This window comes from Filicampus tigris, chromosome 6 (assembly GCF_054856515.1).
Source record: "Filicampus tigris isolate MCC_2025a chromosome 6, RoL_Ftig_1.0, whole genome shotgun sequence".
NCBI classification, from domain to species: domain Eukaryota; kingdom Metazoa; phylum Chordata; class Actinopteri; order Syngnathiformes; family Syngnathidae; genus Filicampus; species Filicampus tigris.
The window spans coordinates 12,630,616-12,657,785 of NC_141222.1; the positions used below are offsets into that span (position 1 = coordinate 12,630,616).

The 27,170-nt window shown below is 40.7% G+C and overlaps 1 protein-coding gene across 1 annotated transcript; it reads left to right on the forward strand.

Moving 5' to 3' along the window:
- The first annotated feature begins 2,059 nt into the window (after positions 1–2,059).
- smc3 (structural maintenance of chromosomes 3) lies at positions 2,060–27,090 on the forward strand. Its single transcript, XM_086034012.1, has 29 exons — positions 2,060–2,246; positions 2,692–2,767; positions 3,194–3,232; positions 3,306–3,373; positions 3,462–3,533; positions 4,315–4,394; positions 4,489–4,567; positions 4,717–4,834; positions 5,573–5,748; positions 5,945–6,025; positions 6,563–6,727; positions 7,716–7,837; positions 9,995–10,208; positions 11,418–11,521; positions 12,128–12,227; positions 13,050–13,210; positions 13,716–13,857; positions 14,090–14,240; positions 14,346–14,496; positions 16,347–16,500; positions 16,671–16,829; positions 17,857–17,964; positions 19,460–19,568; positions 19,756–20,003; positions 22,774–22,986; positions 23,075–23,263; positions 24,461–24,638; positions 24,736–24,842; positions 26,581–27,090. Exons 1-29 carry the CDS (start codon positions 2,232–2,234, stop codon positions 26,650–26,652), a joined length of 3,651 nt encoding a protein of 1,216 aa, XP_085890138.1. The 5' UTR covers positions 2,060–2,231; the 3' UTR covers positions 26,653–27,090.
- The last annotated feature ends 80 nt before the right edge of the window (positions 27,091–27,170 follow it).

The following is a 27,170-nucleotide window of genomic DNA, read 5'->3' on the forward strand; positions in this document are numbered from 1 at the left end:
GTTGTCGTAATGCAATCATTGAATAAATATCAGAGGTGACAAAAGTACTCAAACTTTGTACTTTTGTAGAAGTGCCGATTAAACAACACTTGAGGGAAAGTAGTGGTGCCGATTCATTTCCTTTAAGTAAAAGTAAAACAATACAGACTCTGAAATGTACTTAAAGACGAAGTCAACGCAAACATTTTTTTTTCAAGAATATGTTCTATGCAAGCCCACTAGTTGAAACAGGGCATTCAGATAAATACTGCGTTTGTGGAATAAATGATAATCCACTCATTTTTAACCATTTCCGGGGGCAGCCATGTTGTCTTCCGTCGACTGAAAATGACATCACAACTGCTCACAACGATCATCACGGCTCAGATTCAGAAAACAGGTCAGCCGTGATTGGTCGTTGTGATGTCATTTTCAGTTGACAGCCAGTCACCCGGCCGGATGGCCATTTTTGGTGCGGGGCTTGGGGGCTGACAAATTTTTAAAAATGGCTGGACTAAGCATGGCCGGAAGTGGATTTTAGTCCGGCCCACTAATCAGCCCTCATGCGTTTGACGTGGTCGCGAGGCGGCCAAATTTCATCTCAGCCTACTCGGTGAAAGGCTTCTTTTTAGGCTTCTTTCTACTCCTGCGTCGCCGCGAGCAACAGCTGCCGCATTGATTCACATGACCGACGCATTGTGCTGTTGGCGACAGGTCTGCGACACATGCCACGCACACATCAGGAATTGTTGCTGCTCTGATCGGTCCATTATGTCACATGTTGACGTTGACATACAGTTTCCCACACGGAGAGGAGGAAAGCATGCACACGCATTTTAGTACTGATGTCATTTTTAAATTGCAAACCTATTATATAAGTGCCAATGTTAATCTTATCCATCCCTTTAAGGACTTTATCTAGCTCCGGAAATGGGAGAATTTCCTCAAATTCATAATTTAACATTGATATTTCCCCATATTTTATACGTTTTTTGATCATTTCAAATTGTGTACGCCGTATAAGAATTTTTGTACGGGAAAAAATAATTTAAAAACTTGTTTTTTGTTAGACCGATCTCGGCTTGCCCATTTCGGCTCTAATCCGGAGCGTCCGTTAGCAATTTCGACTGCAAACATCGGCCGACTTTCACGAGCAAAGCTTCCCCCCGTTGAGCAATAAACACTGTGTAAGATTCTACATAGAAATGTCTGTTCCGTTTTCCCCACCTCTCCCGCTGAGCGATAAATACTGTGCAAGATTATATATAGATACTGTGTAAGATTATATACAGAAATGTACGGGCAAATTACAATTTTTGTAAGATTCAGCACAGCCCGGGGTTGACAGGTGTGTATTCCAAATCTTTGCACTACATGTATGTGGAGGCCCCAAACCTGCCTAAAAAAACACTCAGGTAAAGTAAGACGGTATTTGTGCTTCGCTACACCACTGAATAGGCAGGTAACGGCATAATTTCCATGCAATGCATCCTGGGGCCAAATCAACAAGTCACAGAAAACCAAAAATGTCTTCTACAAGCTCTTTACATAAAGAGGCAACAGTGACACCTGCACCTCTGAGTTGGCCAAACAGGTTTTGTTGAACAGGGTGCTTTACACAGTATTGATTAAAATACAGATGATGTTTATCTGCAGTCTTTGTTTGGTTGGATTGTCTACAAGCTTAAGTTAGTAGTGCATTGCTATATTGAATATTGTATCTACATTATATATAATTTAGATTTTTAAACGACAGTTATAGCTTGATTCAGGCAGTCATTTATCCTGCTTTCAACGCCACTTAACTATGTTTCCCTCTCACCCCTTTCGCGCCTACAAGACAACCAGCTGGTCTGTACCAAATGTACAAATGGGGATGCATTGAAACGACCAAACTTTCAAGATTATGATTTATTAGCACGAACGCAATTATATCATACTAAATGTGTTACCTATAAAATGTCATCTTAAAAGTTTCGCTAGATTTTGTCCAAAACGGATTGTTGTTTCGCGTTACCATGTTGATTTTATTGTTATCACCCTGTTTTTACATTTTGATATGATCCATTTCATCCCGCCCCCGCCGCCATTTTCCTTGTTTTCCTCCACTGCACAAGTGTTTCACCAGTTTTAAATGCTGAAACGATAGTCTTTGTCCAAGTGTGGGCTTTTACTTGCCTTCCATCTCCATTTACGTGGAGCTGATCGGTAGCCTCGTGATTCAGACAAGGAGACGCCCGAAATAGACGAGGATGTACATCAAACAGGTACGCTAACGACACGAACGTGTCACTGTTGCTTGCTGTATATTTAGTGGGCCGAATGGGCTAGCACTGCTACTTTGCTGAATGAACGCTGAAATAGTTTTAGTTCAAAACCTTGTTTCGTTTCGGTTGCAAAGTTCAGACAGGTCGCATTTAGCATACAAAAAATAACCGCCATGCTAAGATTAACCATAACTCCATAGAAAGTTGTTATTATCCTATCGGCTTTCCCCCTCAGTCCTGGCTTGAATTGCCCGCCCCCCTCAGAGGATGCTAGGCTAAAGCTAGCCGAATCTTCAAATCATACCACTCTCTCAAGTAAATATTTCTACGTCGCTGCGATATTTGTCATCTGGACTGGCACATTTACACTGTAATAAACGCAATGCATCTGACAATCTGGTGCCTTCTCAAAAAGAGGCATTGATGGTCCTTGATTCTTGTGCAGGTTATCATCCAGGGGTTCCGAAGTTACCGGGACCAGACTGTGGTAGACCCGTTTAGTCCCAAGCACAATGTCATCGGTGGGTACTGGCTCAGTCACGCACATCCTCCTTCATTATGCTGCATTTTTATTGTGGACAGACACCCTAGTTGTTGTTTGAATGACGACACACACATGAGTTTAGTAGAGCAGCATTTCATTACATTACATTTATTGAGTCAAGGCACATATTTTTTATCAGGAAAATCTTTTATAATCTCAAGTACTCACGCATGTATAATTTTGTGTGAAATCTGGACCTGGTTTGGTTGAACATTACTGATGCATAATTGTTGGGTCTGGCACTAAAAATCACCGGCATACGTGGCTAGTTAAAAAAAAGATATCTTATTGGTATAAAATTTTCAGACCTATTAAGTGAAAGTGGGTAGTTTAAGATCTCTTGATACACTAATGTGCTATGACACATTTTGTCTTATTTTATTTTCCCCCCTCTCTTTCACAGTTGGGAGAAATGGATCAGGAAAAAGTAACTTTTTCTATGGTAAGTGGGACACTTCGAATAACGGCTTCCTTCCATGATCTTGTTAGATCATTGTTTATTTCTTCCTCCATAGCCATTCAGTTTGTGCTCAGTGATGAGTTCAGCCACCTCCGACCTGAGCAGCGCCTGGCTTTGCTCCATGTAAGTATCTACACAGGTAGCATCAGATGCAAGTAAGACTAACTTGAGTAATCATGCAAACATACATTTTCCTCTGCTGTTTTTGTAGGAGGGAACTGGCCCTCGAGTCATTTCTGCATTTGTGGAGATTATATTTGACAACTCTGACAACCGGCTGCCGGTAAGACTGAGACCAAATATGTATTTATTACATAGGTAAACACTGCTGATGATTTTTACTTTTGCCCGTGCATACATTACACATACTATAAGTTTTGAAATGTGCGCTGTTATTACCCAAGTAATCTCCCCTCCAACGCGGGAGTTATGTTCCACACCAGCCCTACAGTAAGCGAAATCCGTAATATAGAAATACTAGGGGCGCACCCCCCCCTCCTGCTGTCGAAGCGACCGCCATGTGCATGGCAAACAAAAGCATGCGAAACCAGGTCTGAACCTAGCATAATAGCTTTAAATCTATCAAATAATCAATACAATAACGTGATCGGAATTCAAGGCCGATCACATGATTTTTCATCTGATCTAAGAGCCACTTGCACACACGCACACACAAACACAGGCACGTGTAAATTGTATATGGAGCAACAAGGAGACACAAAAAATGTGAAAACACTCATCTTTATTTCGTAATGTATCAAAGACTCAAACAAGGACAGTGTCATCCGGACATCACTAGAATAAACAATTTGACATACAATGCTTGGCAAAGATATTGCGCCTAATAATCCAGTGCGCTAGATGGTCCCAAAAACACGGTAAGCATGACCCCTAAACATAGAATCAAACATTTGAAATTGCTTTGTCTCCCTTTCTGCCTATTGCATTTTATCTAGGCCATGAAAGCGCGACATTGTGAAATCATTTTAGTATGAAAGTGCTTTTGCCAATGAATGGAAGTTTAGGTGACATGAGCCGCTAATTGTGATTATGTCTTCCTCCAGATTGACAAAGAGGAAGTCTCCCTTCGTCGTGTCATCGGTGCAAAGAAGGACCAGTATTTCTTGGACAAGAAGATGGTGACGTAAGTGTTTGTGTCCCTGTAATCACAGGAAATATTGGCCCCACTGAATTCATGTGAGCACATGTTATAATGGTGGCATTTGTGATTGGTACAGTAAGAATGACGTCATGAACCTTCTGGAAAGTGCCGGCTTCTCCCGCAGCAACCCCTACTATATTGTCAAGCAGGGCAAGGTGAGAAGGAAGTGATGGTTTGATCTCCAACTTGCTCAACACGTCATAAATGGTTTCCACTATCATGTTGAAGTCACATTGATACGTCACTATGTGCGAAGTATGTTGTAATGTTAGGGAAAGCGTAATTCTTTCAATGTTTGGCGCAGATCAACCAAATGGCCACAGCACCCGACTCTCAGCGTCTGAAGCTGCTGAGAGAGGTGGCAGGAACAAGAGTGTATGATGAACGCAAAGAAGAGAGTATTTCGCTCATGAAGGAGACAGGTGTGTTCTAAGCAATTATTTTATTTTATGATTTTCCCTAATGTAGTCAGCACACGGCACTAGTGGTTAGCATGTCTACGTCGCAGTTCTGAGGTGCCAGTTTCGAGTTACAACTCTGGTTTCCTCCTGTGTGGATTTTGCGTGTTTTCATTATCCTCGTGTGGGTTCTCGATGGGTACCCCGGATCCTCCGGCTTCCTCCTACATTCTGAAAACGTGCGTCATTGTCCTTAGGTGTGAATGTGAGTGTGAATGGTTGATTATCTGCATTTGCCCCGCGTGACCAGTCTAGGGTATACCGCACCTCGAGCCCCAAAGTTAGCTGGGATGGACTCCATCTTACGTGTGACCCTAATGAGGACAAGCGCTATGGGGAGAGAAGAAAGATGGATATTTCCGTCACGTTGAGATCAAAGCACTATCCACAGTTTTGAGCATGAAAATGTGACATAAAGCTAACCCTACTTTTACTATAGCTTAATCATCGAATGCCAGCCCAGTGCCGTTATTCATCCTCAGATCTACCCATCCCCGTTTTGCAAAAGAAACTGTCACCACGAGCTGCAGAACATAACCAGTCAATTACAGTCTGCCAATATATTTCGCTAAGTTTTTTTCTGTTTGGTTTGATTTTCTAATATGCTTCAAATAGGATATTAAACAATACAATTTCTTGAATGTGTAATTATTGACAAAGTACCGGTAATTTAATAATAATGATGACGAATGTGTTCATCAGAGGGGAAAAGGGAGAAGATCAATGAGCTGTTGAAGTACATTGAGGAGCGCCTGCACACTCTGGAGGATGAAAAAGAAGAGCTGGCTCAGTACCAGAAATGGGACAAGATGAGAAGAGCTCTTGAGTACACCATCTATAACCAGGAGCTCAATGAAACCCGCGCCAAATTGGATGAGGTAATGTGACCAAAGTTTACTGAGTGTTTGTTTGTAAAGATGTTTGCTAAAATACTTCCCACAGTTGTGCGACTAATTGTGTAAGTAATAATTGGTGTAGTAGTAATTGTAATATAAAAAAGTGGCATTTACGTCACCTGTTCTCTTGTGTTTATTTTCAGCATTGTCATGTTTTTTTTCTGTATATTTTTTTCAGCTGTCCTCCAAGCGAGAAACGTGTGGAGACAAATCCCGACAGTTGCGTGACGCTCAGCAAGATGCCAGAGACAAAGTTGAGGTAAAAAAACAAAAAAAAAAAACATCCAAGCGATCTAAAAATGTGTTAAAATAATGAAACAGGAAGTGAACTGTAGTTGACAAGTACTCTCTGATGAAATCTGAATGTAATGTTTAGGTTCCATCTGTTGTACCACTGCAGTTAGTATTAAAACGGAAAAGCAACAAAAGGTTGTGCTGTGTAAAGTAGATCTGCTATTCAGATGCCCGCAACTTTTTACACCAAATGTGAGTGTTTCTTGGAAACGTGGCTGAAGTAGCTAATTTTCACACTCCTACAACCAGCTGGTGATACACTGACAACAAAGGCTTTAATTTTGCTCGCTCTGAACAATGTGCTAAGTAGTTGTTGACATTACACTAAAAAGGTACTGGTAGCCCTAATAATAAACACACAGAGGAGCTTGAAGTAGCTAAGCAGTCCTGATAGTTTGCATGCCAGATATATACAAAGTAATTCAATCCCTTCAGTAGAAATGGACAGAAGTTGCACTACTGAATGAATCGAATAACCTTTTTCTTTCCTGTCCTGATGTAGGAGACAGAGCGAGTTGTGCGAGAGTTGAAATCCAAGATCTCTGCCATGAAGGAGGAGAGGGAGCAATTGTCGGCCGAGCGCCAGGAGCAGATTAAACAGAGGACCAAACTAGAGCTGAAGGCCAAGGACCTGCAGGATGAGCTGGCAGGCAACAGTGAACAGAGGGTATGGAAGCCTCCCATCTGCGTCACTCTGCTTACCAGCAACACTTACGTATCCCCCCCATCCCCTACAGTCACTGCTATCACGTGCGCAATTGTTCAGTTAAAGTAAATGTGGAAAATGGCACAAGGTGTAGCCAAGGTGTCATTTCATCTTCCTTTTCACCCGGTACTGTAATATTTAACTATTGAGTTTTATTTCTGCATATCTAAGCTTGTGATTGATGAAGAGGAAGCAGCAGCATGCATAAATCCCACTGCACATCTTTACTGGCATTGATTTGTGTGCAGAGCTGGTATGACTCACTCTCAGTATGGCCTGGTATTTGTGGGCACGTGTGTGTGTGTATGAAGATCGTCATAAATAACAGCTTTATTGGCTCAGTCTTTATGATGGCAATGATGAGTCCCAGGCAGAATGCTGGTCGGTGGTGGCTCAGAATCAGCCAAATGTTACTGGAGCAAAATGAAATGGAAGGCCTTCTGGCTGCTGGCAGTGTGGCTGTAGTGTTGGCCAATTGGACAAGTATATCAGTGTTTTATTTTCGACTGTCCTTTTTAATTGGGGTATTTTATGGTCTATGTAAATGGCAACCTATTTTTTTCAGTCTGCTCATATAATGCGCCCTATAGCAAACAATATCTACAAAGCCTGTTGGTAATGCGTGGCTTTATTTGCAATCATGGCACATTGTTGCAGTCTTGCGAGTTGTTTTCTTTAAAAGTCCAATATCCCTAATAAGGAAAGATTGGTTGCTGTAAACACAGTGATACACAGTGCTTCCTATACTTAAAAGATACATGGTAGGCTGTGCTTTGGTGGCATGGTTAGATAATGGTTTTGGTTGTGTTTTTTGTTGTTGTTTTTGTTAGTTAACCCTAGTTTGTTTTGGACAACGAAAGACAACCTAGCACAGTACAGACTTTTGTTATAAATCTTTAAATATGAAAAAGCAAGCAGGGTGAATAAAAAACCCGTTCCACTCTTGTAGAAACGTCTGCTGAAAGAGCGTCAGAAGTTGCTGGAGAAAATTGAGGAGAAGCAAAAGGAGCTGCAGGAGACAGAGCCCAAATTCAATATGGTGAAAGAAAAGGAGGAGCGAGGTATCTCCAGGTAGGGATGACTCATTCATCACATCACAAGTTCCCAGAGCAACTGGGGAACAGACCTAATTTTGTCAGTCAGTCATCTTAATCCAAATGTATTTTGACAGTATAGCAGCAGCAGGGAATTTGGCGGGTGCATATTAGGGCTGTAACTAACAATTATTTTAATGATTGTTTAATCTGTCAATTGTTTTGATTAACCAATGACTCAGATCAAAAAAATGTTTTCATTTCCATCCCCTTATAAAAAAAATAAACAAACCATTATTTGACATTGACGGTGTCGCAAATGACAAACATAACTTTTTGATGATTCAATTACTGGGTTTGTCATTAAAATGGCAGAAAGTAGGCAAAAATGCTACTCATTGTTTTCCAAAGTAAAAGCAGATGCTTGCAAATGTTTTATTCTGAGTAAACTCAAAAATAATCAATCTGCTTCCATGGAGGACTACAGAGTCTGTTAACATTCACCATTGAGGCTGAAGTTCTGAAGATTTGGACAATTGTAAATTAATGGTCTCTAAAAATGAATCAATTATTAGTTCATTTGAGAGTTGGAAATATAATCATTACACCTCTCATGCATATTTGGTTATACACTTTAAACCAGTGCTTCTCAAATAGTGGGGCGGGCCCCCCTGGGGGGCGCGGTGCGATGCTGAGGGGGACGCGTGTGACCCTGGGGAACATGCTTTTTTCCGCCGTACTACATCCATCCATCCATTATCTGTACCGCTTCTCCTCACAAGGGTCGCGGGGCGTGCTGGAGCCTATCCCAGCTGTCTTTGGGCAGTAGGCGGGGGACACCCTGAATTGGTTGCCAGCCAATCGCAGGGCACACAGAGACAAACATCCGCACTCACAATCACACCTAGGGACAATTTAGAGTGTCCAATCAACTTACCATGCATGTTTTTGGAATGTGGGAGGAAACCGGAGTACCCGGAGAAAACCCACGCAGGCACGGGGAGAACATGCAAACTCCACACAGGGAGGCCGGAGCCGGGATCGAACCCACGACCTCTGAACTGTGAGGCGGACGTGCTAACCAGTCGACCACCGTGCCGCCCGCCGTACTACAATAAAGTGTAATTGCACATCCACTCCAGCATTTGGCAGTGGCGCTCTAATTGCCCATTGTGCGCAGCGAGTATTAACTCCACGGTGTAGGTTTGTTTTGCAACCAGCTGGCGATGTGAAGTCCAGTAAACAAACCCTTAGACAACATGAAGACATTTTTAACAGGGATGAAAAGAAAGGCGGAGAGAAACGAAGATAGTGAGTCATAAGAAAGTCACCCAAAAGCAAAGACGCGCAAATATCACGAAACATATGTAGCGCTTGGCTTCACTGTGACTACAGTGGGAGGCGAGGAAAGACCGGTGTGTTTGCTGTTTCTAAAAATGCTGGCAGCGGACAGCATGAAGCCAAATAAATTAAGGTGCTGTTGCTGCACTGAAGACCAAGTACAGGTCCCAGCTAAACATTGAGCAGGAGCTGAGATTTGCAGTATCATGCTTCAAACCTCGCATTCAGAAGCTGTGCGCTGCAAAAGGTGCTCATTGTAGCCATTAATCTTGGCTTCCTCATTTTGATAAAAAAAAAAAGTTTTATTCATTTTTGTTTTAAGTTAAAGTGTTTTATATATTGTGCTCCTGAGTTAATGTTGCTGTCAAGCCAATTTGAATTTGTTATTTATTGATTTTGTTTAATTTTATTTTCAGCAGCAAATGGTGCAATAAGTCTGTCAAAAATGTTTACAGTTTAAACAAGGATATTATTTTTCAAATTGCAGGCAAATTGATGCACTTAAAATATTTTCTTTTGCAGACTAATAATGTTAAGGTTAATCATGTAAGTTGAACTATATATCTTTATTTTTGTTTTCTTTATGTTAACAAGGATACGATGTTATGCAGAGGTGTACCTATAACTAATTTATAGACAAATGCTATTATTTATAGTTGCGGCGGAGAGTGGGTGGTGGGGTGGGTTGCGTGAATTGTTTTCTTCTTGCTGGGGGGGCGTAAGAGAAACTAATTGAGAAGCACTGCTCTAAACAAATACAAATGCATACCTAAAATGGTGGAAATACTATAAATACAAAGTACGTATATTATCGCAAACGCCTGATGATGGAAACATTGTCATCACCATTTAGACTTGCCCAGGCTACACAGGAGAGGACGGACCTGTATGCCAAGCAGGGCCGTGGCAGTCAGTTCACTTCCAAAGAGGAGAGAGACAAATGGATCAAGAAAGAGCTGAAATCGCTGGACCAGGCCATCAATGATAAAAAGAGGCAAATTGCTGCCATCAATAAAGATCTGGAGGACACAGAGACCAACAAAGAGAAAAACCTGGAGCAGTATACTGTAAGAATTCATTTGAACGTATGATAATGTGTGTGTTTTTACATTATATATATTTTTTTAAAGTAATTGAATTCCATTTGTGACTAAATTGAGAGTATACAAGATCTTTTTTTAAAAAAAAAATTATGTATTTTTGTTTACTGGTGACCCGTTTTGAAATTTGTAATGAAAAATAGGTACCTTGCCGCAACAAAGATTGTTTTCCAACTAGGGCTGGGCGATAATTCAATATCGATTTGTATCACGATGGACATGTGATCGATATGAATAGAAAATGCCTTCGATTAAATGTTTGATAGAAAAAAAAGTCAGAAAGCAAACACCTACCGCGGCAATGTGCGTGTTGTAGGCAGCATGCAGCCACCTCCAAACATTAAGAAGAATCCGCCAAACCAACAAAGAAGCAGCAGCCAAACCAATGAAGAGGAAGCAGCTAAACCAATGATGAAGTGCGCGCGGCATACTCACGTGGAACGAATGTGTGGCGTAACCTAGTTCAAATAAATGACCAGTCGACTCAGTACAACTCTTGCAATAAGATGATATTGTGCATTCTAACCCGATTAAACACCTCCGGATGGAGACGTGGTGTACAAGTAAAGGAGTTGCCTGTCTTTGACGTGCTAGCGCCAGTGTTAGCCATGTCCAACCCTTGGCATCGCATTCAAGTTAAAATCAGGTAAGTAAAATATGAATGGACTATGGCAATAATGAGTACGCTAAAAAGATAAAGATGTCGGTCCTAAGACGGTTGGTACTAGGGACACGGAATTTAATGGGAGCGGACCACACACTGCCTCTCCAAACACACACGCGCTTTCAGAGTAGTGCACAGGCCTCAGAATGAATTTCCGAGGTTGAGGTTGTTTTTGCATTAACGTTTAAAAATGGAAAAAAATGGACATAAGTGTTTTTCACAGGACAGCGACGATATACTAGTTGTACCTAAGTATGTCGCAAGACCAGCCAAACTATGGAAAAAAAGGGACCTACAGTATGAAAAATAAGTTTTTTTTTTTGTTTTTTTTTTATTACATTACTATTATAATATTTCACCAAGATGGTGGCCTCTTGTCACTTTGCTATTATGTTTAGCTGTTTTTATGTTTGATTTTTACTTCTTGATATCCAACACTTTCTATGCATCTATTGTTGCTTTTAAAATGCTCTATACATAAAATTGAGTTGACTTGTTCTTTTTGTCTCTAGAAACTGGACCAAGATCTAAATGAGGTGAAGACCCGCGTTGAGGAGTTGGACAAAAAGTACTATGAAGTGAAAAACAGGAAAGATGAGCTACAGAGTGAAAGAAAGTAAGATTCATTTTGGACTCATGTCATCTAAAATTTTACAGTACAAAGTGAGGTTTTAACATTTGTCACGAAACAATAAAAAAAGTCAACTTAAATGACAAAACTAACCTTTCCACGTGAAGTAATGCACATAGGTTTTGAATATTAGTTCAGCTAGGCGATGTCTTGCTGTAATGCATTTTAGTTCAATGGGTCAAGGGCATCATAATGACTGCATTAGCAAAAGCACTTCCATATGACAACAGCACAGCTGTAAGCTTCTACAGTGGATGCATCTTAAATGTACAAAGCATTAGAAACATTACAAAATATTTGCTTCACAATGCCATTAATTTTGCTTACGCTTTCATTTTGTTACTTCAAGTGACAGACATTTCCTTGCACTTTTCAATATTAGACAAAGTAACTAGTGAATATCCCATTAGTTACTGAATGCATAATTGATATTTTGTCATTTGTGTGCAGTATGCATGTTAGGCACTTCCTTCGTGGATGGGTGCTTTCGCCTGTCTGGCCCTTGTGATTGTACCTTACTGTACTTTAGCTGTGATCAATTCTGTCTGATGACATAAGTGTAACTGTGTGCACGTGTCCGTGTGTGTGTAGCTACCTGTGGCGTGAGGAAAATGCAGAGCAGCAGGCCTTGGCGGCCAAACGGGAGGACCTGGAGAAGAAACAGCAGCTCCTCAGGGCCGCCACAGGCAAGGTCTGTCACTGACTGATGTACCAGAACATCATGAGTTTGTGTGCACGTGTGCGTGCTGCTGTCTTTTCTTGTCCCATAGCTATTAAACCTAACCTTTAAATGCGTTGCCCTGAAACCCTTGAGTAAAAATCCATAAATGAACCACATCACAAAAAAGTAGTGGCTTATAGTCCGTATATTACAGTAATCATTTTTAAATCAATGAATGATGGTTTTATCATTCGTGATTTTTATATCAATCAAAATGATTGTGATTTGTTTCCATAATCTCCTTTCCCTACTAAAATTATAGCGAACATGCCCTTTGTTTTTCATCTTTGTCAATTAATATTATGCATGAACCTTCATTTGGGAATTATAGTTTATTTTACTTTATTACACAATACTTATTGACCTTTTTTTTAATCTTGCACTTGACAAATGCTCTAAATGAAAAGAAATACTAAAAATAATGAAAATTCAATTTAAATGAAGTATTTTTAAACAAACCCACTCTAAAACCTAATTAGAAATAACTGAATTTAAAATCAAAAGACAAAGTAACTGTTATAACCCTGCTTGTCACAGTATCATTTATCAGCCTCGCTATGCTGGACTTCTTGACCGTCATGAGACCAAATCAAATCAAAGTCCTGGTCATGCAAATTACTCACAGCTGAGGAGTAATACTCGACAATAAATGTGATCTTTTCAAGCTTCAGGGATAGACTTCCTGCTTCTCCTGACCCATCTTTCTTCATATTTTTATAGGTTCTGCCTTTTTAAAAAAAATTTTTATGACAATTATAATGTATTTAACGATTGCGTTTTTCCTCCCTCCAGGCCATCCTGAATGGCATTGACAGCATCAATAAAGTCCTTGAGCATTTCCGGCGCAAGGGCATTAACCAGCATGTGATCAATGGTTACCACGGCATCGTTATGAATAACTTTGAGTGTGAGCCTGCCTTTTACACCTGTGTGGAAGTGACTGCTGGTACCAGGTATGTCATGTTGTTTTATTTAAAAATTTCCTTCTATTATAAAAAAAAACTCAATTTGGAGCTTAAAAGTGAACCTTTTGCAGTTGGTGAATAAAAGTCCCATTCAACCTTGATTAATGTATAAATTAATCGAAGTCACAAGTAATGACTACAAAAGGATAGTGTTACAGTCGAGATTGGTACCTGCAAAATGTATTTATTTTTTTCTCTTTCCATTTTGTGTTCAATACTTGTAAAGAAATCAGACGCCCACCCCTCCCAACACCATTTTTTTTTTTGTGTGTGGGAAAAATATATTGATTTTATCTTTGTGTTTTAGGGGTTAGGGTCAATTATATGCCGATATGCGGCCCGGTCCCTATCCCCAGTTGTTCAGAGGGGTTAACTTTATGGATTAGTAGTAAAAAATGATGTAGTAAAAAAGGCAGATTCACTATACGCTATGCTGGATATTTGGGAATGTGGCCATCAGTGTTTATGTCATTTAACATGGTTTCACTTTCAGACTGTTCTACCACATAGTGGAGACCGATGAGGTCAGCACCAAAATACTAATGGAGTTCAACAAGATGAACCTCCCTGGAGAAGTTACATTCCTACCCCTAAGCAAGCTGGATGTCAGGGATACTGCCTACCCAGAGACCAACGTAAGGACATGTGTGCTATAGTTCAGCCTGCTCGCCCATTTGACAATATCAGCAAATACTAATGGTACTGTGGCCTCTAAGGGGCGCTGTTGAGAAATTAGTAAGTTATGACTTATTTTCAGTCCTTTCAAGTTTTCTTAAGTATCCTGCTGTCATATAGCACCCGCGTTTGACTACCTAGTGTGGAGTATCTTCCCTGTGTTCATACAACCATGTATCAACCTTGCATCAGGATGCCATTCCAATGATCAGCAAGCTGCGCTACAGCCACAACTTTGACAAGGCCTTCAAGCACGTATTTGGGAAGACCTTGATTTGTCGCAGCATGGAGGTTTCTACACAGCTGGCCCGAGCTTTCACCATGGACTGCATCACTCTGGAAGGTGTGGTCAACAACACTCCAGTCATAGAAACCATGAGGACAGTTCCAAATTGAAAGCTAGTCAGTTGAACATGTGAAGAGGTTTGACGTCTGTTTGACCTTGTAGGTGACCAGGTGAGCCACCGTGGAGCTCTGACAGGAGGCTATTATGATACCAGAAAGTCTCGGCTGGAACTGCAGAAGGACATGAGGAAGGCTGAGGAGGAGCTGGGTGAGCTGGAGGCTAAGCTTAATGAGAATCTCCGCAGGAACATTGAACATATCCTTTTTGGTATATGCACTGCTCTGTTAATGCATTTTCCGTGGGCAATGGGAGGAGCAGGATTCTGTCGAATGGCAGAACCCAGAGTGTTCTTCCAACCATCCATCCATCCATTTTCTGAACCGCTTATCCGTTTGGACCAATTTTAAATCCATCCACTTGTCATACAAGCCGTTAGCTACCGCTAAGCTAATTCGGTAAGCAACGCGTGTCCTCTCCGGTGTGCAATTGGTCAAACTCCCTCCGTCTGCCACTGTGACCGCATGAGGCCATGATGCTGGAAATGTGTTTGTATTTGTGTGTGTGTGTGTATGTACTGTACACAGTATCTTCCATGGCTGACTTAATATTTTAAGAATGGTTCCACATTAGGATTACATACTGAGTCTTAAAGCTGGGATGCCGCAAGATGCCTGAGGAAGGTAAAGAAGAATTAGGAAATAGTAGGTCATATTGGAAGGAGCTACAATGACTCACTGCTGTCAGAGCTGGAATGCACATCAGGATAAACGAGAGAGAGGGTTTGTGTTGCTTATGCAGTATTTTTTGATGACATGGTCGCTTCTTCATGTGTTGGCACATCTGTGGTGAATCGGGTGATGTGTGTGCGCACCTGCTGGTTAACTATACGTGAGAAGGCAGACAAAAGGACCAATGAGCAAGTTTTTTTGACCGCATCTTTCTCCACCGCAGTGGTGAGTCACAGTTGACATCAATTATTTAAAAGCCCATCGTTGTTTTTCTCTCACCACCTCTGCCCTGTCTAAGCATGAGATTACACTGATTCACCCCACCCTTCACTTATGTTTGTGTCCAGTCCATCTTCGTTTTGCTGAGACAGACAAGTAAAGGAAGCCGTGCCCAGATGGCTCAGCACTTCTACAATTTTTAGTCTTGAATTTGTTCAATGTCACATGTCAATTGCTCATTACATTTTTTTAACATTGATTTCATATCTGTTGTTTTCACTGAAGGAAATGCTCTTGAACCCTGTAGTGCTTGGACCATAATTAATTCAGTTAAGCCACTATTGATTTGCCTGCATTAATAGACTTCATTGAAACCTCCAAAGCCCAGTGGAGTGTAGAAGTCTTGGACAATCAATAATGCTGTCTGTTCATTTAGCTTTATGATGGCACGATTCCCGCAGATCCTTAAAAAGTCTTGATTGAATCCATGAATCTAAAACAACGCATGAATTGGCATTACTGTACAATGTCAATCAAATTAATCTTTGAAAAGTCTTCAGTCATCTAAAAAGATGTTAATATGATATATAGTATTTTCTGATTGTAAAATTGTCTCACAGCTCAAAACATTCTTTAAAAAATAATTTACAGAAAAACTCTTGTGGCAACATGCACAATCATGATAGCGGAACCAACCAAACAGTGATGCAGTTTTAGCGGGGACTGCTAAGAGCAGATCGATGCCTGTTATTTATGTAGAAGTCATGTAGCAACTTTGGACAACATAAGACATTGGGAACCCTATGAAGTTGGTTTCAAATTTAATTTCAAATGGATTTAAAAAGTCTTAAATTTAATTTACGTTAAGCTGTAGGAACCCTGGATGAGGCTGTTCAGCCTTCCTAAAATGAGGTCTTTGATGGCAAAGATTTACTGTGAGACCCCATTTCACAAGCCTTCTTGGGTGTATGTCCCTCCCAACAGTTCTTTTTTGTTTAAAATTTTTCATTTGGGCAATTATTTTGTTTTACTTTTTCGCAAGTATGTTTTACACGTCGTCACACAATTTTACTATTAAACTATTTGATTAAAGTCTTATTTTTTAAATGACAAATTGTAATAATACACGGTGAAGACTTCCTTAACATGTGCTTCCACGTATCAACAATGAGATTGACCAGCTGATGAACCAGATGCAGCAGATTGAGACACAGCAGAGGAAGTTTAAAGCCTCCCGTGACAGTATTCTGTCAGAGATGAAAATGCTGAAGGAGAAGAGGCAGCAGTCAGAGAAGACTTTCATGCCTAAGGTGACCAAGATTACCTCAAAATTGTGTACATAGCATATCACCAGGAGGTGTGGTCATTTATACCCAAGTCAAGGCTTCATTGTCTTTCAGTAAAAACAGGTCATTTGTCAAACCTTGATCATCTTCCTCTGTATCGATGACCAATGTGTCTCCTTTTGTTTCTTGTGCAGCAACGAAGTCTTCAGAGTCTGGAGGCCAGCCTTCATGCCATGGAGTCCACCAGGGAGTCACTGAAGGATGAGTTAGGCACAGATTTGCTCTCCCAGCTCAGCCTGGAGGACCAGAGGCGTGTGGATGACCTCAATGATGAGATCCGTCAGCTTCAGCAGGTGAGGGCAAAATGAGGAAGAGTGCTGCAGTTAGGTTTTTATGCAAGTTTTCTTCTCTGCCCTGTCTATTAAATTTGCCCATACATGAGTTTGAAAGGGGCAATATTTTAGCCGATAATGGCTGATTTTTTTATCATATTCTACATGCGTGCTTGCATGCCAGTTAGTAACACAAGTTTGACAGAACTGGAACTGTCCGTCCTTGAATTTATTCATATATCCAATGTGCTATTTTTATATCTTGCTGCTGATATAGTTATCTATACCAAATAAAGTAAAGATGGGGGTGTTCTCCATTCGGGGGCCATATATGATCTAAAAGACCATTTTATCAGGCCGACCATGCAATTGTAAAATGAAAAAACAGCTCTGGTAAAAAAAAAGGGTGTCCATGGCAATTCATATTCTGATAACTGATCAGTTTGTCTGAGAGTGATAGTTGTCGTGTTTGCGATGTAAATGTGCTGATAAAGGGCGTCTTAAATAACACGACGTTAATTTTTGAATCCCCGCACTGATTACATTTCAGCCAGTGACAACGCCATATGACCAAATCTTAATTTTTGCAGCCATTTTGTGTTAATTGCAGGGATTCTACTTTGATGAACTCCAATTCAAGAATTCACTGAATTGAGCAATGATCATGAACAATTTACCAGACAAACAGGAGATGTTCTTTACCGCTTGCAGCATTATCAAAATGGAATTTTTCCTGACTAAAATAGATCAATTTATATACACTTGAGTGCTATGCCATTGTTGTCTTAAATTTGCCATCGTCCTCTTCCTCCTGCTGCTGTTAGTGCATTTAAATGACCTGGGTGCAGTAAAAGGAGCAGACAGCAGCTGTGTGTGGGAGGTTCCTGTGATCTTTTTTTTTTTTTTTTTCCGTGCCAGCTTCTTTCAGCTCTCACCTGAATAAACTCAAGTTGTTCCCACTTGTGTTACACAACTTGACCCACACGACCCAGAACCTTTCATGCCCGTTTCTGAGTGACAACCAGTGTTTTTCTTGTGCCACCCACAGGACAACAGACAATTGCTGAATGAGAGAATCAAGTTGGAGGGCATCATGACCCGAGTGGAGACGTACCTAAATGAGAATTTGAGGAAGCGTCTTGATCAAGTGGAGCAGGTATATTGTGGCTTCAATGTCCTGTGGGAGGGGGAAATAATTATTTGATTTCCTGTTGAATTTTATAAGCTTGCTCACATTTGATTTAGTGGAATAGATATTTCAATCCCTTAGCAAAACACAAATTAGTAATTTCTAGGTGTGTAACGGTACGCTAAATCACATTTCGGTTCGGTGTGTTGGAAACTTCGGTTTGGTATATTTTCTGTACAAAAAAAACATAAGTTAGTTTTTTTAAATATGTTGGTACATGGTAAGTTGGTGAATGGTACTTTTTTTTGGGGCGGGGGGGAAATAAAAGCGAACCATTCGGGTGACATTCTCAGAAATTACACCAGAATAAAAAAAATACACTAACAATAAAGATCTCTTGATTTAGTCAATTATTAAAACACTGAAATCTTTAAACACTCAGCAGCAACAGCCTATGACACATCTAAGTATTCAAGTTAAAGACAAGTTGTCATTTCAGTACTTTTTGTGATGAAAAAAAATACATACAATAACAGTTACAATTATTGCTAACTGTATTAAAACTCTTTTTATAATGAAATACAGTCACTTTAAAGCCTTTATGAAATTATTTACCCTTTTTAGGCATTGAAATCTTTGAATGTTCAACAACATATCGTAGCGAATTGGGTTATCTGTGTTATGGTCGGATTTGTGTTTTGCTGAGTTGTGATGTTTCCGAGGTTCAGGGATGCATCGTACGGTTAGCCAGAGAAGCAGCGGAGAACGAAGGAGAGAGCTGTTGTACTTTGTTTTTGGCTAAAAATACTGCTTGCTTCCTCGTCTAAGAAACATTCAAAGTCGGATATTCATTATTATGTTAGACGTGTTAACTGTAACATAGCCGCCAAACTCATGTAGCAATGTCGGCACACAACTTTGGGACTTGTACACGTACCTTTCCCCATCGGCGATTTTAACAGGAAAGCTAGAATGTTCCCAAACAGGAGACCGCCGTGTATGGGGGACCTTCGAGCTCTGGCTTGTTTGCGTATGCCATTATAATGCCATTTATCCATTCATTTATGATTCGTCACGGCTTCTGGCGTCCTGGCTCCTGTTTAGTGCCGCCGCCCTCCTCTCCAGCGTGCAGCAGTCAATAGCGCCCGTGCGTAAATTCGCGCTAATAAGTGGACCGAACCGAACATGCCATACCCAAACGTATTAATACACCCACGTGTACCGTTACACCCCTTGTATTTTCCTTATTTTTATAGTCACCAAACTCAAGAGGGATTTTGGTCCACTCCACTTCAGTTGCATACAGAGCAGGAAATTCATATCCCAGCCTCAAGTGGCCACTAGAGATGTATATTAAATGCCAGGTGTGAATCCTGTGTGTTTGTTGAATTAACTTTAGATCAACCCAAATGCATGTTAATATGTGCCCTGTGCAAGTACCGGAATAAATTGGACTTTTTATGTCATGCAGAATGGGGCTTTGTATGACAAAGACTCTCCTTATTTTGATTTGCAAACACAGGAGCTAAATGAGCTGCGAGAGACCGAGGGAGGCACTGTACTCACAGCCACAACATCTGAGCTTGATGGCATCAACAAACGAGTCAAGGAGACACTGGCGCGATCAGAAGGTATGGTCAACACCACAGACTGGAGAAGTGCACAAAGCTCTGTTCCAGGTGTACTTGATAGGTACATAGCAGTACGATTGTTGTCTTAGTATTTCTTTGTAAAGTAAGAGAACCACCCAAACAGTAGTCATTAAACTTGGTGATCTATAATACCGTAAAATTAAATACTGTCATTGTCATTCTCTAGATCTGGACTCTCTGGTTGACAAGACAGAATCGGAGATCAAGGATCACATAAAGAGCATGGACCGCTGGAAGAACATAGAGAAGGAACAAAACGATGCAATCAACCATGACACCAAGGAGCTGGAGAAGATGACCAACCGGCAGGGCATGCTGCTCAAGAAGAAGGAGGAGTGCATGAAGAAGATCAGGGAGTTGGGCTCGCTACCTCAAGAAGCTTTTGAGAAGTATCAGACCCTCACACTCAAGCAGGTATTACTGTCACTCCTTCACAGAAGCCAATTAAAAAAAACTTTGGGATCACCCATTACCACACCTCGCCGAAAACAATTCCAAACTTGACATAAATTGTCAAGAGTCCAACATCTGACAGGGTGAGCCGTTAAAATTAAGAGGCTGGGAGGCGAAGGCAATAAATTGTTATTGCCTTCGCCTCCCAGCCTCTTAATTTTCCGTGTGTTTCATTTTATTTTATTTTTTCCTGGCCGTGTACACTAGAGGTATATTAGAGGAGTACTTTAGAACTGTTTAACTCTGCTCTCATTTCACAACTACACCTTTACCTGATCAGGGACAAACCTTTTCTCTAATTAGAGATGAAATATTCCATTTAAAAGGCAGTAAATAAAGAAAAAACGATAGTCATTTGTCCAGCATTTGGAGATGAGCAGTAAATGAACTTTTCTTGATGGGGAAAATCAAAAATCAATTTCATAAAACATTCTAAAGGCATAAAATAAAGAAAAGACTGAAAACAGCAACTCCAGCCTACAGATTCATAATAGAGCAGAGCTTAACGCCCTTTTTGTACTTCTTGGGTACTGATTAATGACAACGATGTCGTCTACCAGTTTGATACACGCTTCTAAAATGAATTTGCTCACATTACCTTTAATTATCTCATTATTAATAATTAAGGATATTCAGCTGTGAATGCACTAATCATGTTAATGATTCCTCACAATAATTATATATTTTTTCAAACGATCACTTCTACAATTTTCCTTTGAAATCCCAACGACCCACCAAAACAATTGCGCCAAAGCTAATTTAACTTGACTTGTGAGTATCACAGTGGTTAATTTCCACCCCTCTGCTAGTCATTTATTGGATTCCAATATTAACAAGAAGCCTTATTTTTAATATGCCCTGCACCGAACTTTGCTTTTTTGTTGTTTTCGTTCTTTCTTTTCAGCAGCACCGTAAGACACCAAACAAGCCTTTCAAAATAGACTTTGGCCAAGTAAATTTCTGCTTCAGAGTGACTGGGCAATTCAAAAATAAACAACTGTTGAACTCTGATGCAGCAAAGAAAGCAGAAGCTCCCCTCGGGAACGAATCCTGCGGCCTCCACCCACCCACCCACCCATCCACTCACTCACTCACTCAGCAGTGACTCAGATACGAGTCAGTGCTCAGCTTGTTGCCTCTGGGGGCTCAAACTGTGACTGAGTGCACTTGGCTGCAACTTCATTAATGTCGAAGCATGTCCTCGTGTGTGTGTGTGTGTGTGTGCTGTTTTCCCTCCATGACAAGGCTGAAAATAGCCATACTTTTTTTTTTTTATCAAACAGCCCACACAATAACTCTTTTTCTGTGGAACTGTGATAATGGGTAGGACGATGCCATTCATTACAAAAGTGAATCAGAGAGATGATGGGTAATGCCCCTCGGTATTCCTTTTGCAACTCCAATTAATTTATAGGTCAAACATCTTACGAATCAGCTAACCTTGTTTTCAGAAGATGATATAATGACCATGCCCTCTTAACTCATTTCAACATATTAAATTGGATCCACGAGAAGCCCATCATAAGTCTTGTACGATTCGTAACTCCTTTTACTACTGAGTTGGGGTCTTCAGTTACATCTTAGAAGTTGACTATCATACAAATATTTTCTGTAATTATGACTTCTGCTTTAGCATAGTTTAGTGGTAGGCAACAGTGCGTTACATCTTTCTTATAAGCCTCTATCGTAAACCAAGGACCTTTGTGCTGTACTTGTACAAAAGTAGAGGTTGACGTTATTTTTATGATTTTTATTATCTTTTATTTCATATTTTTTTATTTCAGTGAAATTTATGCCTCTATCACGCCGTCGCGACATGGCATTCTGAATAATAATTGCGTTTGTGGAATATGAGTTAAGCAGCAAAATCCACCCGCTTTTAGCCATCTCATTTTGTCACTTCTGTCGACTGAAAATGACATCACAGATACTCATATAATGACCAATCATGGTCCAGCTTCAGAAAACAGGTGAGCTGTGATTGGTCGTTACTTGATCCCTGAGACATTGTGATGTCATTTTCATTTGACAAGTGACAAAATGGCAGCCCCCAGAGATGGCTAAAAATGGCTAAAAAATCAGAATGCCTTGTTTCAACTAGCTGACCTGCATAGAACATATTCTTGAAAAAAAATATGTTTGGGTTGAATTCCCCTTCAAGACAAACTTGAACATTTTATTTGCCAATGTTTCGTCCACCTTATGCTTGTCGGTGGCTGAGCGCGCTCCGCTCACAACTTCTGAACAGAACTGTTTGCTGTCCGCCTATCCGGCTTTACTCTGACAAATTAAACGGCACATTTGAATGAGTTTTCGAGCAGAATATTGTTAAAAAATGCCGTTCGTTTAACAGCGTGGACTAGACACCGACAGCTCACAGGATAAATCCACCCGTGCTCTTGTCGATCGCCTTGAACTACCCACGGGTATGTACAAAGGCTCCGAGTCAACTATCTCTTTGAAACAACAAGTCTTTCCGCAATATGGCTACTGATAATGGCTGTATTTTTTTTTCATTTGTATTTTTTGATGAGTACTTTTTGAAAACCCGTGATGCACTGAGGCCGTGAAACTAGAACCGTGAAGTAGCGAGGGATTACTGTACTGTATTTTTTTTTTTTTTTTTTAACTCCTCCGTAAAAAATTCAAGTAGCACATGTAAAATGTAGCACAGTAAAAATGCGGCATGATAATTTGTGATGACTCGTGTTCTATTCTTTTCCTCGGCCAGTTGTTCCGTAAACTGGAGCAGTGCAACACGGAGCTGAAGAAGTATAGTCACGTAAACAAGAAGGCCTTGGATCAGTTTGTCAACTTCTCTGAGCAAAAGGAGAAACTGATCAAGCGTCAGGACGAGCTGGACCGAGGTTACAAGTCCATCATGGAGCTCATGAATGTCTTGGAGCTGCGCAAGTATGAAGCCATCCAGCTCACATTCAAACAGGTACCGCTCTCCTAAAACCTTTTGTGTACAATCTTGCACATTCGAATCAGTCACCTGATCCTCGTCTCGTCTCACCTCCTACCCGCAGGTGTCAAAGAATTTCAGTGAAGTGTTCCAGAAGCTGGTTCCCGGAGGCAAAGCTACGTTGGTGATGAAGAAGGGAGACGCTGAAGGCAGTCAGTCCCAGGATGAAGAGGGCGGCGCAGACAGCGAAAGGGGCTCCGGCTCACAGAGCAGCGTGCCCTCTGTGGATCAGTTTACCGGAGTGGGGATCAGGGTAAGAGTCTCCCCCTTTTTTTGGAATGCATTCTGTCCAGATTGACCTCAAATTAATTGGCCTTTTTTTTAATGTAATGATGATGTTACGAATTTTAAGGTTTAAAGCCTGAAATTCACTGTCACGTCACAATGAGAACATTTAGTCAATGAAAGGGGACATGAGTAATTTTTTTTTCACATTTTGAAATTGTTTCCAGGCGTCATGAAATGTATCTGACCGTCTTTGGTTAGAATAAACAACGGATAAAAAATATGCGGCACACTTAATATCCGCTTGTCACACTCTGGTTCAAGTCATGCTGAATTGGGGAGTAGAGGGGGGGAAGTTTGTCTTATGTAAATCTAGCTTTTGTTACCATGACGACAGCATTGATATGCGACGAAGCAAGCGTCTACTCTGTGTTGCCAACTGAGTGGAATTATACATCTAGAATCGATTAAAACCGGGTCAAACATTCTCATTCTCTCAGAATTGTTCACATTTCGGTCCGTAGTCTCGATTCCTAGTTTGATGACCACCATGGAAGAAGAGCCTGCATGTGTGCGTGCGCAACACTGCGCAGCGGCGATCAAAAGTGTGGCTTAACTTTGTTCAAATAAATGACCAGTTGGCTCAGTGCAACACTTGTAATAAGATTGTATCATGCAATGGAAGTTCCACGACTAACATGGTTAAGCACTTTTGGATCCATGGTGTTGAAGTCACAGAGTTCCCCCTCTTCTAAGCGTCCCTGACAGAACAATTGAAATAGAATAGAATCGGCTTAAAAATGTGAGCTTCTCATCCAGCTCGCCAATCATCCTGAAAACAATTTTCGACCCTTCATAATTTGTCATTGGCCAAGATGACGCAAAACAGTAATTTCATGACTTCTAACTTCAAATAACCTCAATAAGTAATGAGCTTTTTCCCCCATCTTGTGAGTTCGCTGAGGCTAGCGAAGCAGTGAAAATCGTCATCATATGGATTGAGGACTATATTGACTCCAGCTGCTCTGTAGAAATGTGCCTCGGTGTCATTGTTCTAACTTTGTTTAGCACAATCTACTCAATACTGTGTATGGGCACCTTTAAAACGACTTCTGTTCATCTGTTAGATTGTTTATTTGATTCCCAAATGAAGCTCTATTACATTGACAGTGAAAGTGACACAATTCTGTGTTCTGAGTGTTGCGGTATGTGTTTGTGTGTGTAGGTGTCTTTCACAGGCAAGCAGGGTGAGATGAGAGAAATGCAGCAGTTATCTGGTGGTCAGAAGTCTCTGGTGGCCCTGGCTCTGATCTTTGCCATCCAAAAGTGTGACCCCGCCCCTTTCTACCTTTTCGACGAGATCGACCAGGCCCTCGATGCCCAGCACAGGAAGGCTGTCTCGGGTAACGGGCAGCAATTTCACACAAACACCGCATACGTGAAATTAATGTGGATGAACTACTAACATATTCGCATATTTGTGTTGCATGTCCACTGAAGACATGATTGTTGAGTTGGCCGGCCACGCTCAGTTCATCACTACAACCTTCAGGCCTGAGCTGCTGGAGTCCGCTGACAAGTTTTATGGAGTCAAATTCAGAAACAAGGTGAGCTGGGATCCTTCGAAAGTCTTGAAGTAGATCTTGCAAAATTGCGACCGGCAGCTCGGTCACTTAGTGGTTAGCACATCTGCCTCACAGTTTGGTGGTTTGGGGCTTGAATCTTTGCTCTTTGACCTGGTTGTAGTTTGCATGTTCTGCGGGTGCTTGTGTTGGCATTGCCTTCCTCCCACATGTTATAAATCTGATGAAAGTGGCCTAAAAATGTTTAGGTTGGTGTGCTAACATTGCAGATGCCCTGGCGAGGCTTTTTTTTTCTGATAGCAACGCTTGGCTGCTTTTTCTGAGCCGTAGCAACAGTGCCCTCTGCTGCCAAGGCATGATAGTAACGCTTCGTCTGAGAGCCACCGCATTAGAAAAACTGCAATACAGTACAGCAATGGGGATTGTGTGCTTTGTTATTGAAATAATTCTAATCAACAAGCCCCCCTCACATACAGAGACTTTGTAAACATGTGCCTCAAATCTACTCTATGTCTTTACATATGTTCTGGGTTGGGAGGTTTTTTTAACTCATTCACTGCCAGACATTTTCAGACCCTCCAGTACCCTAACGTTTGAAATAATTTGAAAAAAATATGAGTAGATTCCTGGGATTGAATGGCTGGACTGTGAAAAGACGTCAAGTTCGTCAATGGCAGTGAATGAGTTAAGGATGGAAGCCAATACAGTTACTAGTTACCTGTTTAAAAATGTAGTTTGTAACGTACCATAATATTAAATTAATGTAACTTAAATACTTTTAATTAAAGTTACATTACACACAGTCGCACATGCGCGCAACCACATGCTCATAATTTTAATGCGATACGTTGACATCAACCGCAATTTTGTATTTTTTGCAATTTATTCCCAGTTACAAATTTTGCAGATGATATTGATAATATGGCATTTAAATAGTACAGCTGTGAGTGATTCATGACAGGAATTAGTGAGGTATTTACTTACTTACAAGTTGCGGGTGCATGGCTAGACTGCTAGCGCCTCCATGGTAACAAGCAGTTCGGATGAGTTTTACAGCGCACGTTTCTTTGCAAATGTTATTTAAAATGAATACAGTAAATCCTTCAGTGAATATGATCCAAAACAGTCACTTTTGAAATTGACCGCGCTAAAACCAACACGTATCCAGCCAGTGACCAGTGATTTAATGTTTGGCCAACACAAACCTGATGTGGAATAACCAGCGACGGTCCATTGAGCTATATTGTGAGAAGTTATCCACTTAGCTCCAAGAAATCTTGTTCAGCCAACAAGTGAGCGATCGAGGACTCTACTGCACCATCTCCCCACATAAAAAAATGTAATCCTGTAAAATAATCCACATTTTTAGTAAATGTACCTGTAATCTGATTACGTGTATTATTTTTTTCTGTAACGGTAATGGAATACAAAAAAATGTATCCTGAATACATAACGCTGGTACACGTATTCCATTACACCCCAGGTCTGCATATATTTACGCACTGAATTATTCAACATTGAGAAGATCCCAGCATTGTCATGCTGCAGCGAAAGTAGGAAACCAAATGAGACTCGTCATTGTCACTCTTTCTAAATGATTTTGGATTCTGTTGAATGAATACTATACATATCCCTAATGTAGTCTTTGTTCTCTGTTGCTGATTTTACTCACCTTATCTCGCTCATATCTGCTGTTATAAATCTTTTCCATAAAATAGTCCCCAATGGGTGTGAAATGTTGTTTTGTATTACTTTTTTCTAGGTGAGTCACATTGATGTGATCACAGCAGAGCAGGCCAAAGACTTTGTGGAGGATGACACCACCCATGGTTAATTGTGGACTCCTACTCTGCTTCTTCTGCGTTCTTAAGGTTCAAAGTACACTGTTACCTTCTTAGCTGTTCACTGAGATTCTTAATTGGATTTGACTGAATTTGTATGACTTGAACATTTGGAGGTTAAAGTACTGCAGAAAAGCTTTACAAATGTTTGTATAACTTATACCCGTTCCATCCTGTCAAACCCACAATACTGCGTGCCATCAAATGTTCAAAGCTAGTGGCGCCTTTCTATAGTCACTATCTTATGTCATTTTCTCTTTTAGCATATTTATATACATGTGATCGAATTCTGCAGCACAATGCCAATGATGAAAAGTTGATTTTCTCATTGAATGCGATGTTGGAATCCTCCTGTTAGTTTGAATTTGCAACATTTTTTGTTCCTTTTGTATGTAATAAATTGGGGGAAAATGGACAAAAAAAAAGCCTCAATGTTTTGATACATCAGCTCCCGTTTCTACCATTAGATGGCGCCGTTCTACTGTAACTCTCTAAGTGGTTATTTATACAG

What these genes read in the sequence shown, in the direction of transcription:
- smc3 (XM_086034012.1), top strand. An exon ending in AAAAAGTAACTTTTTCTATG is followed by an intron (nt 3,233 to 3,305) that starts GTAAGTGGGACA and finishes CTTCCTCCATAG; the next exon opens with CCATTCAGTTTGTGCTCAGT. An exon ending in CAGGCAACAGTGAACAGAGG is followed by an intron (nt 6,728 to 7,715) that starts GTATGGAAGCCT and finishes CCACTCTTGTAG; the next exon opens with AAACGTCTGCTGAAAGAGCG.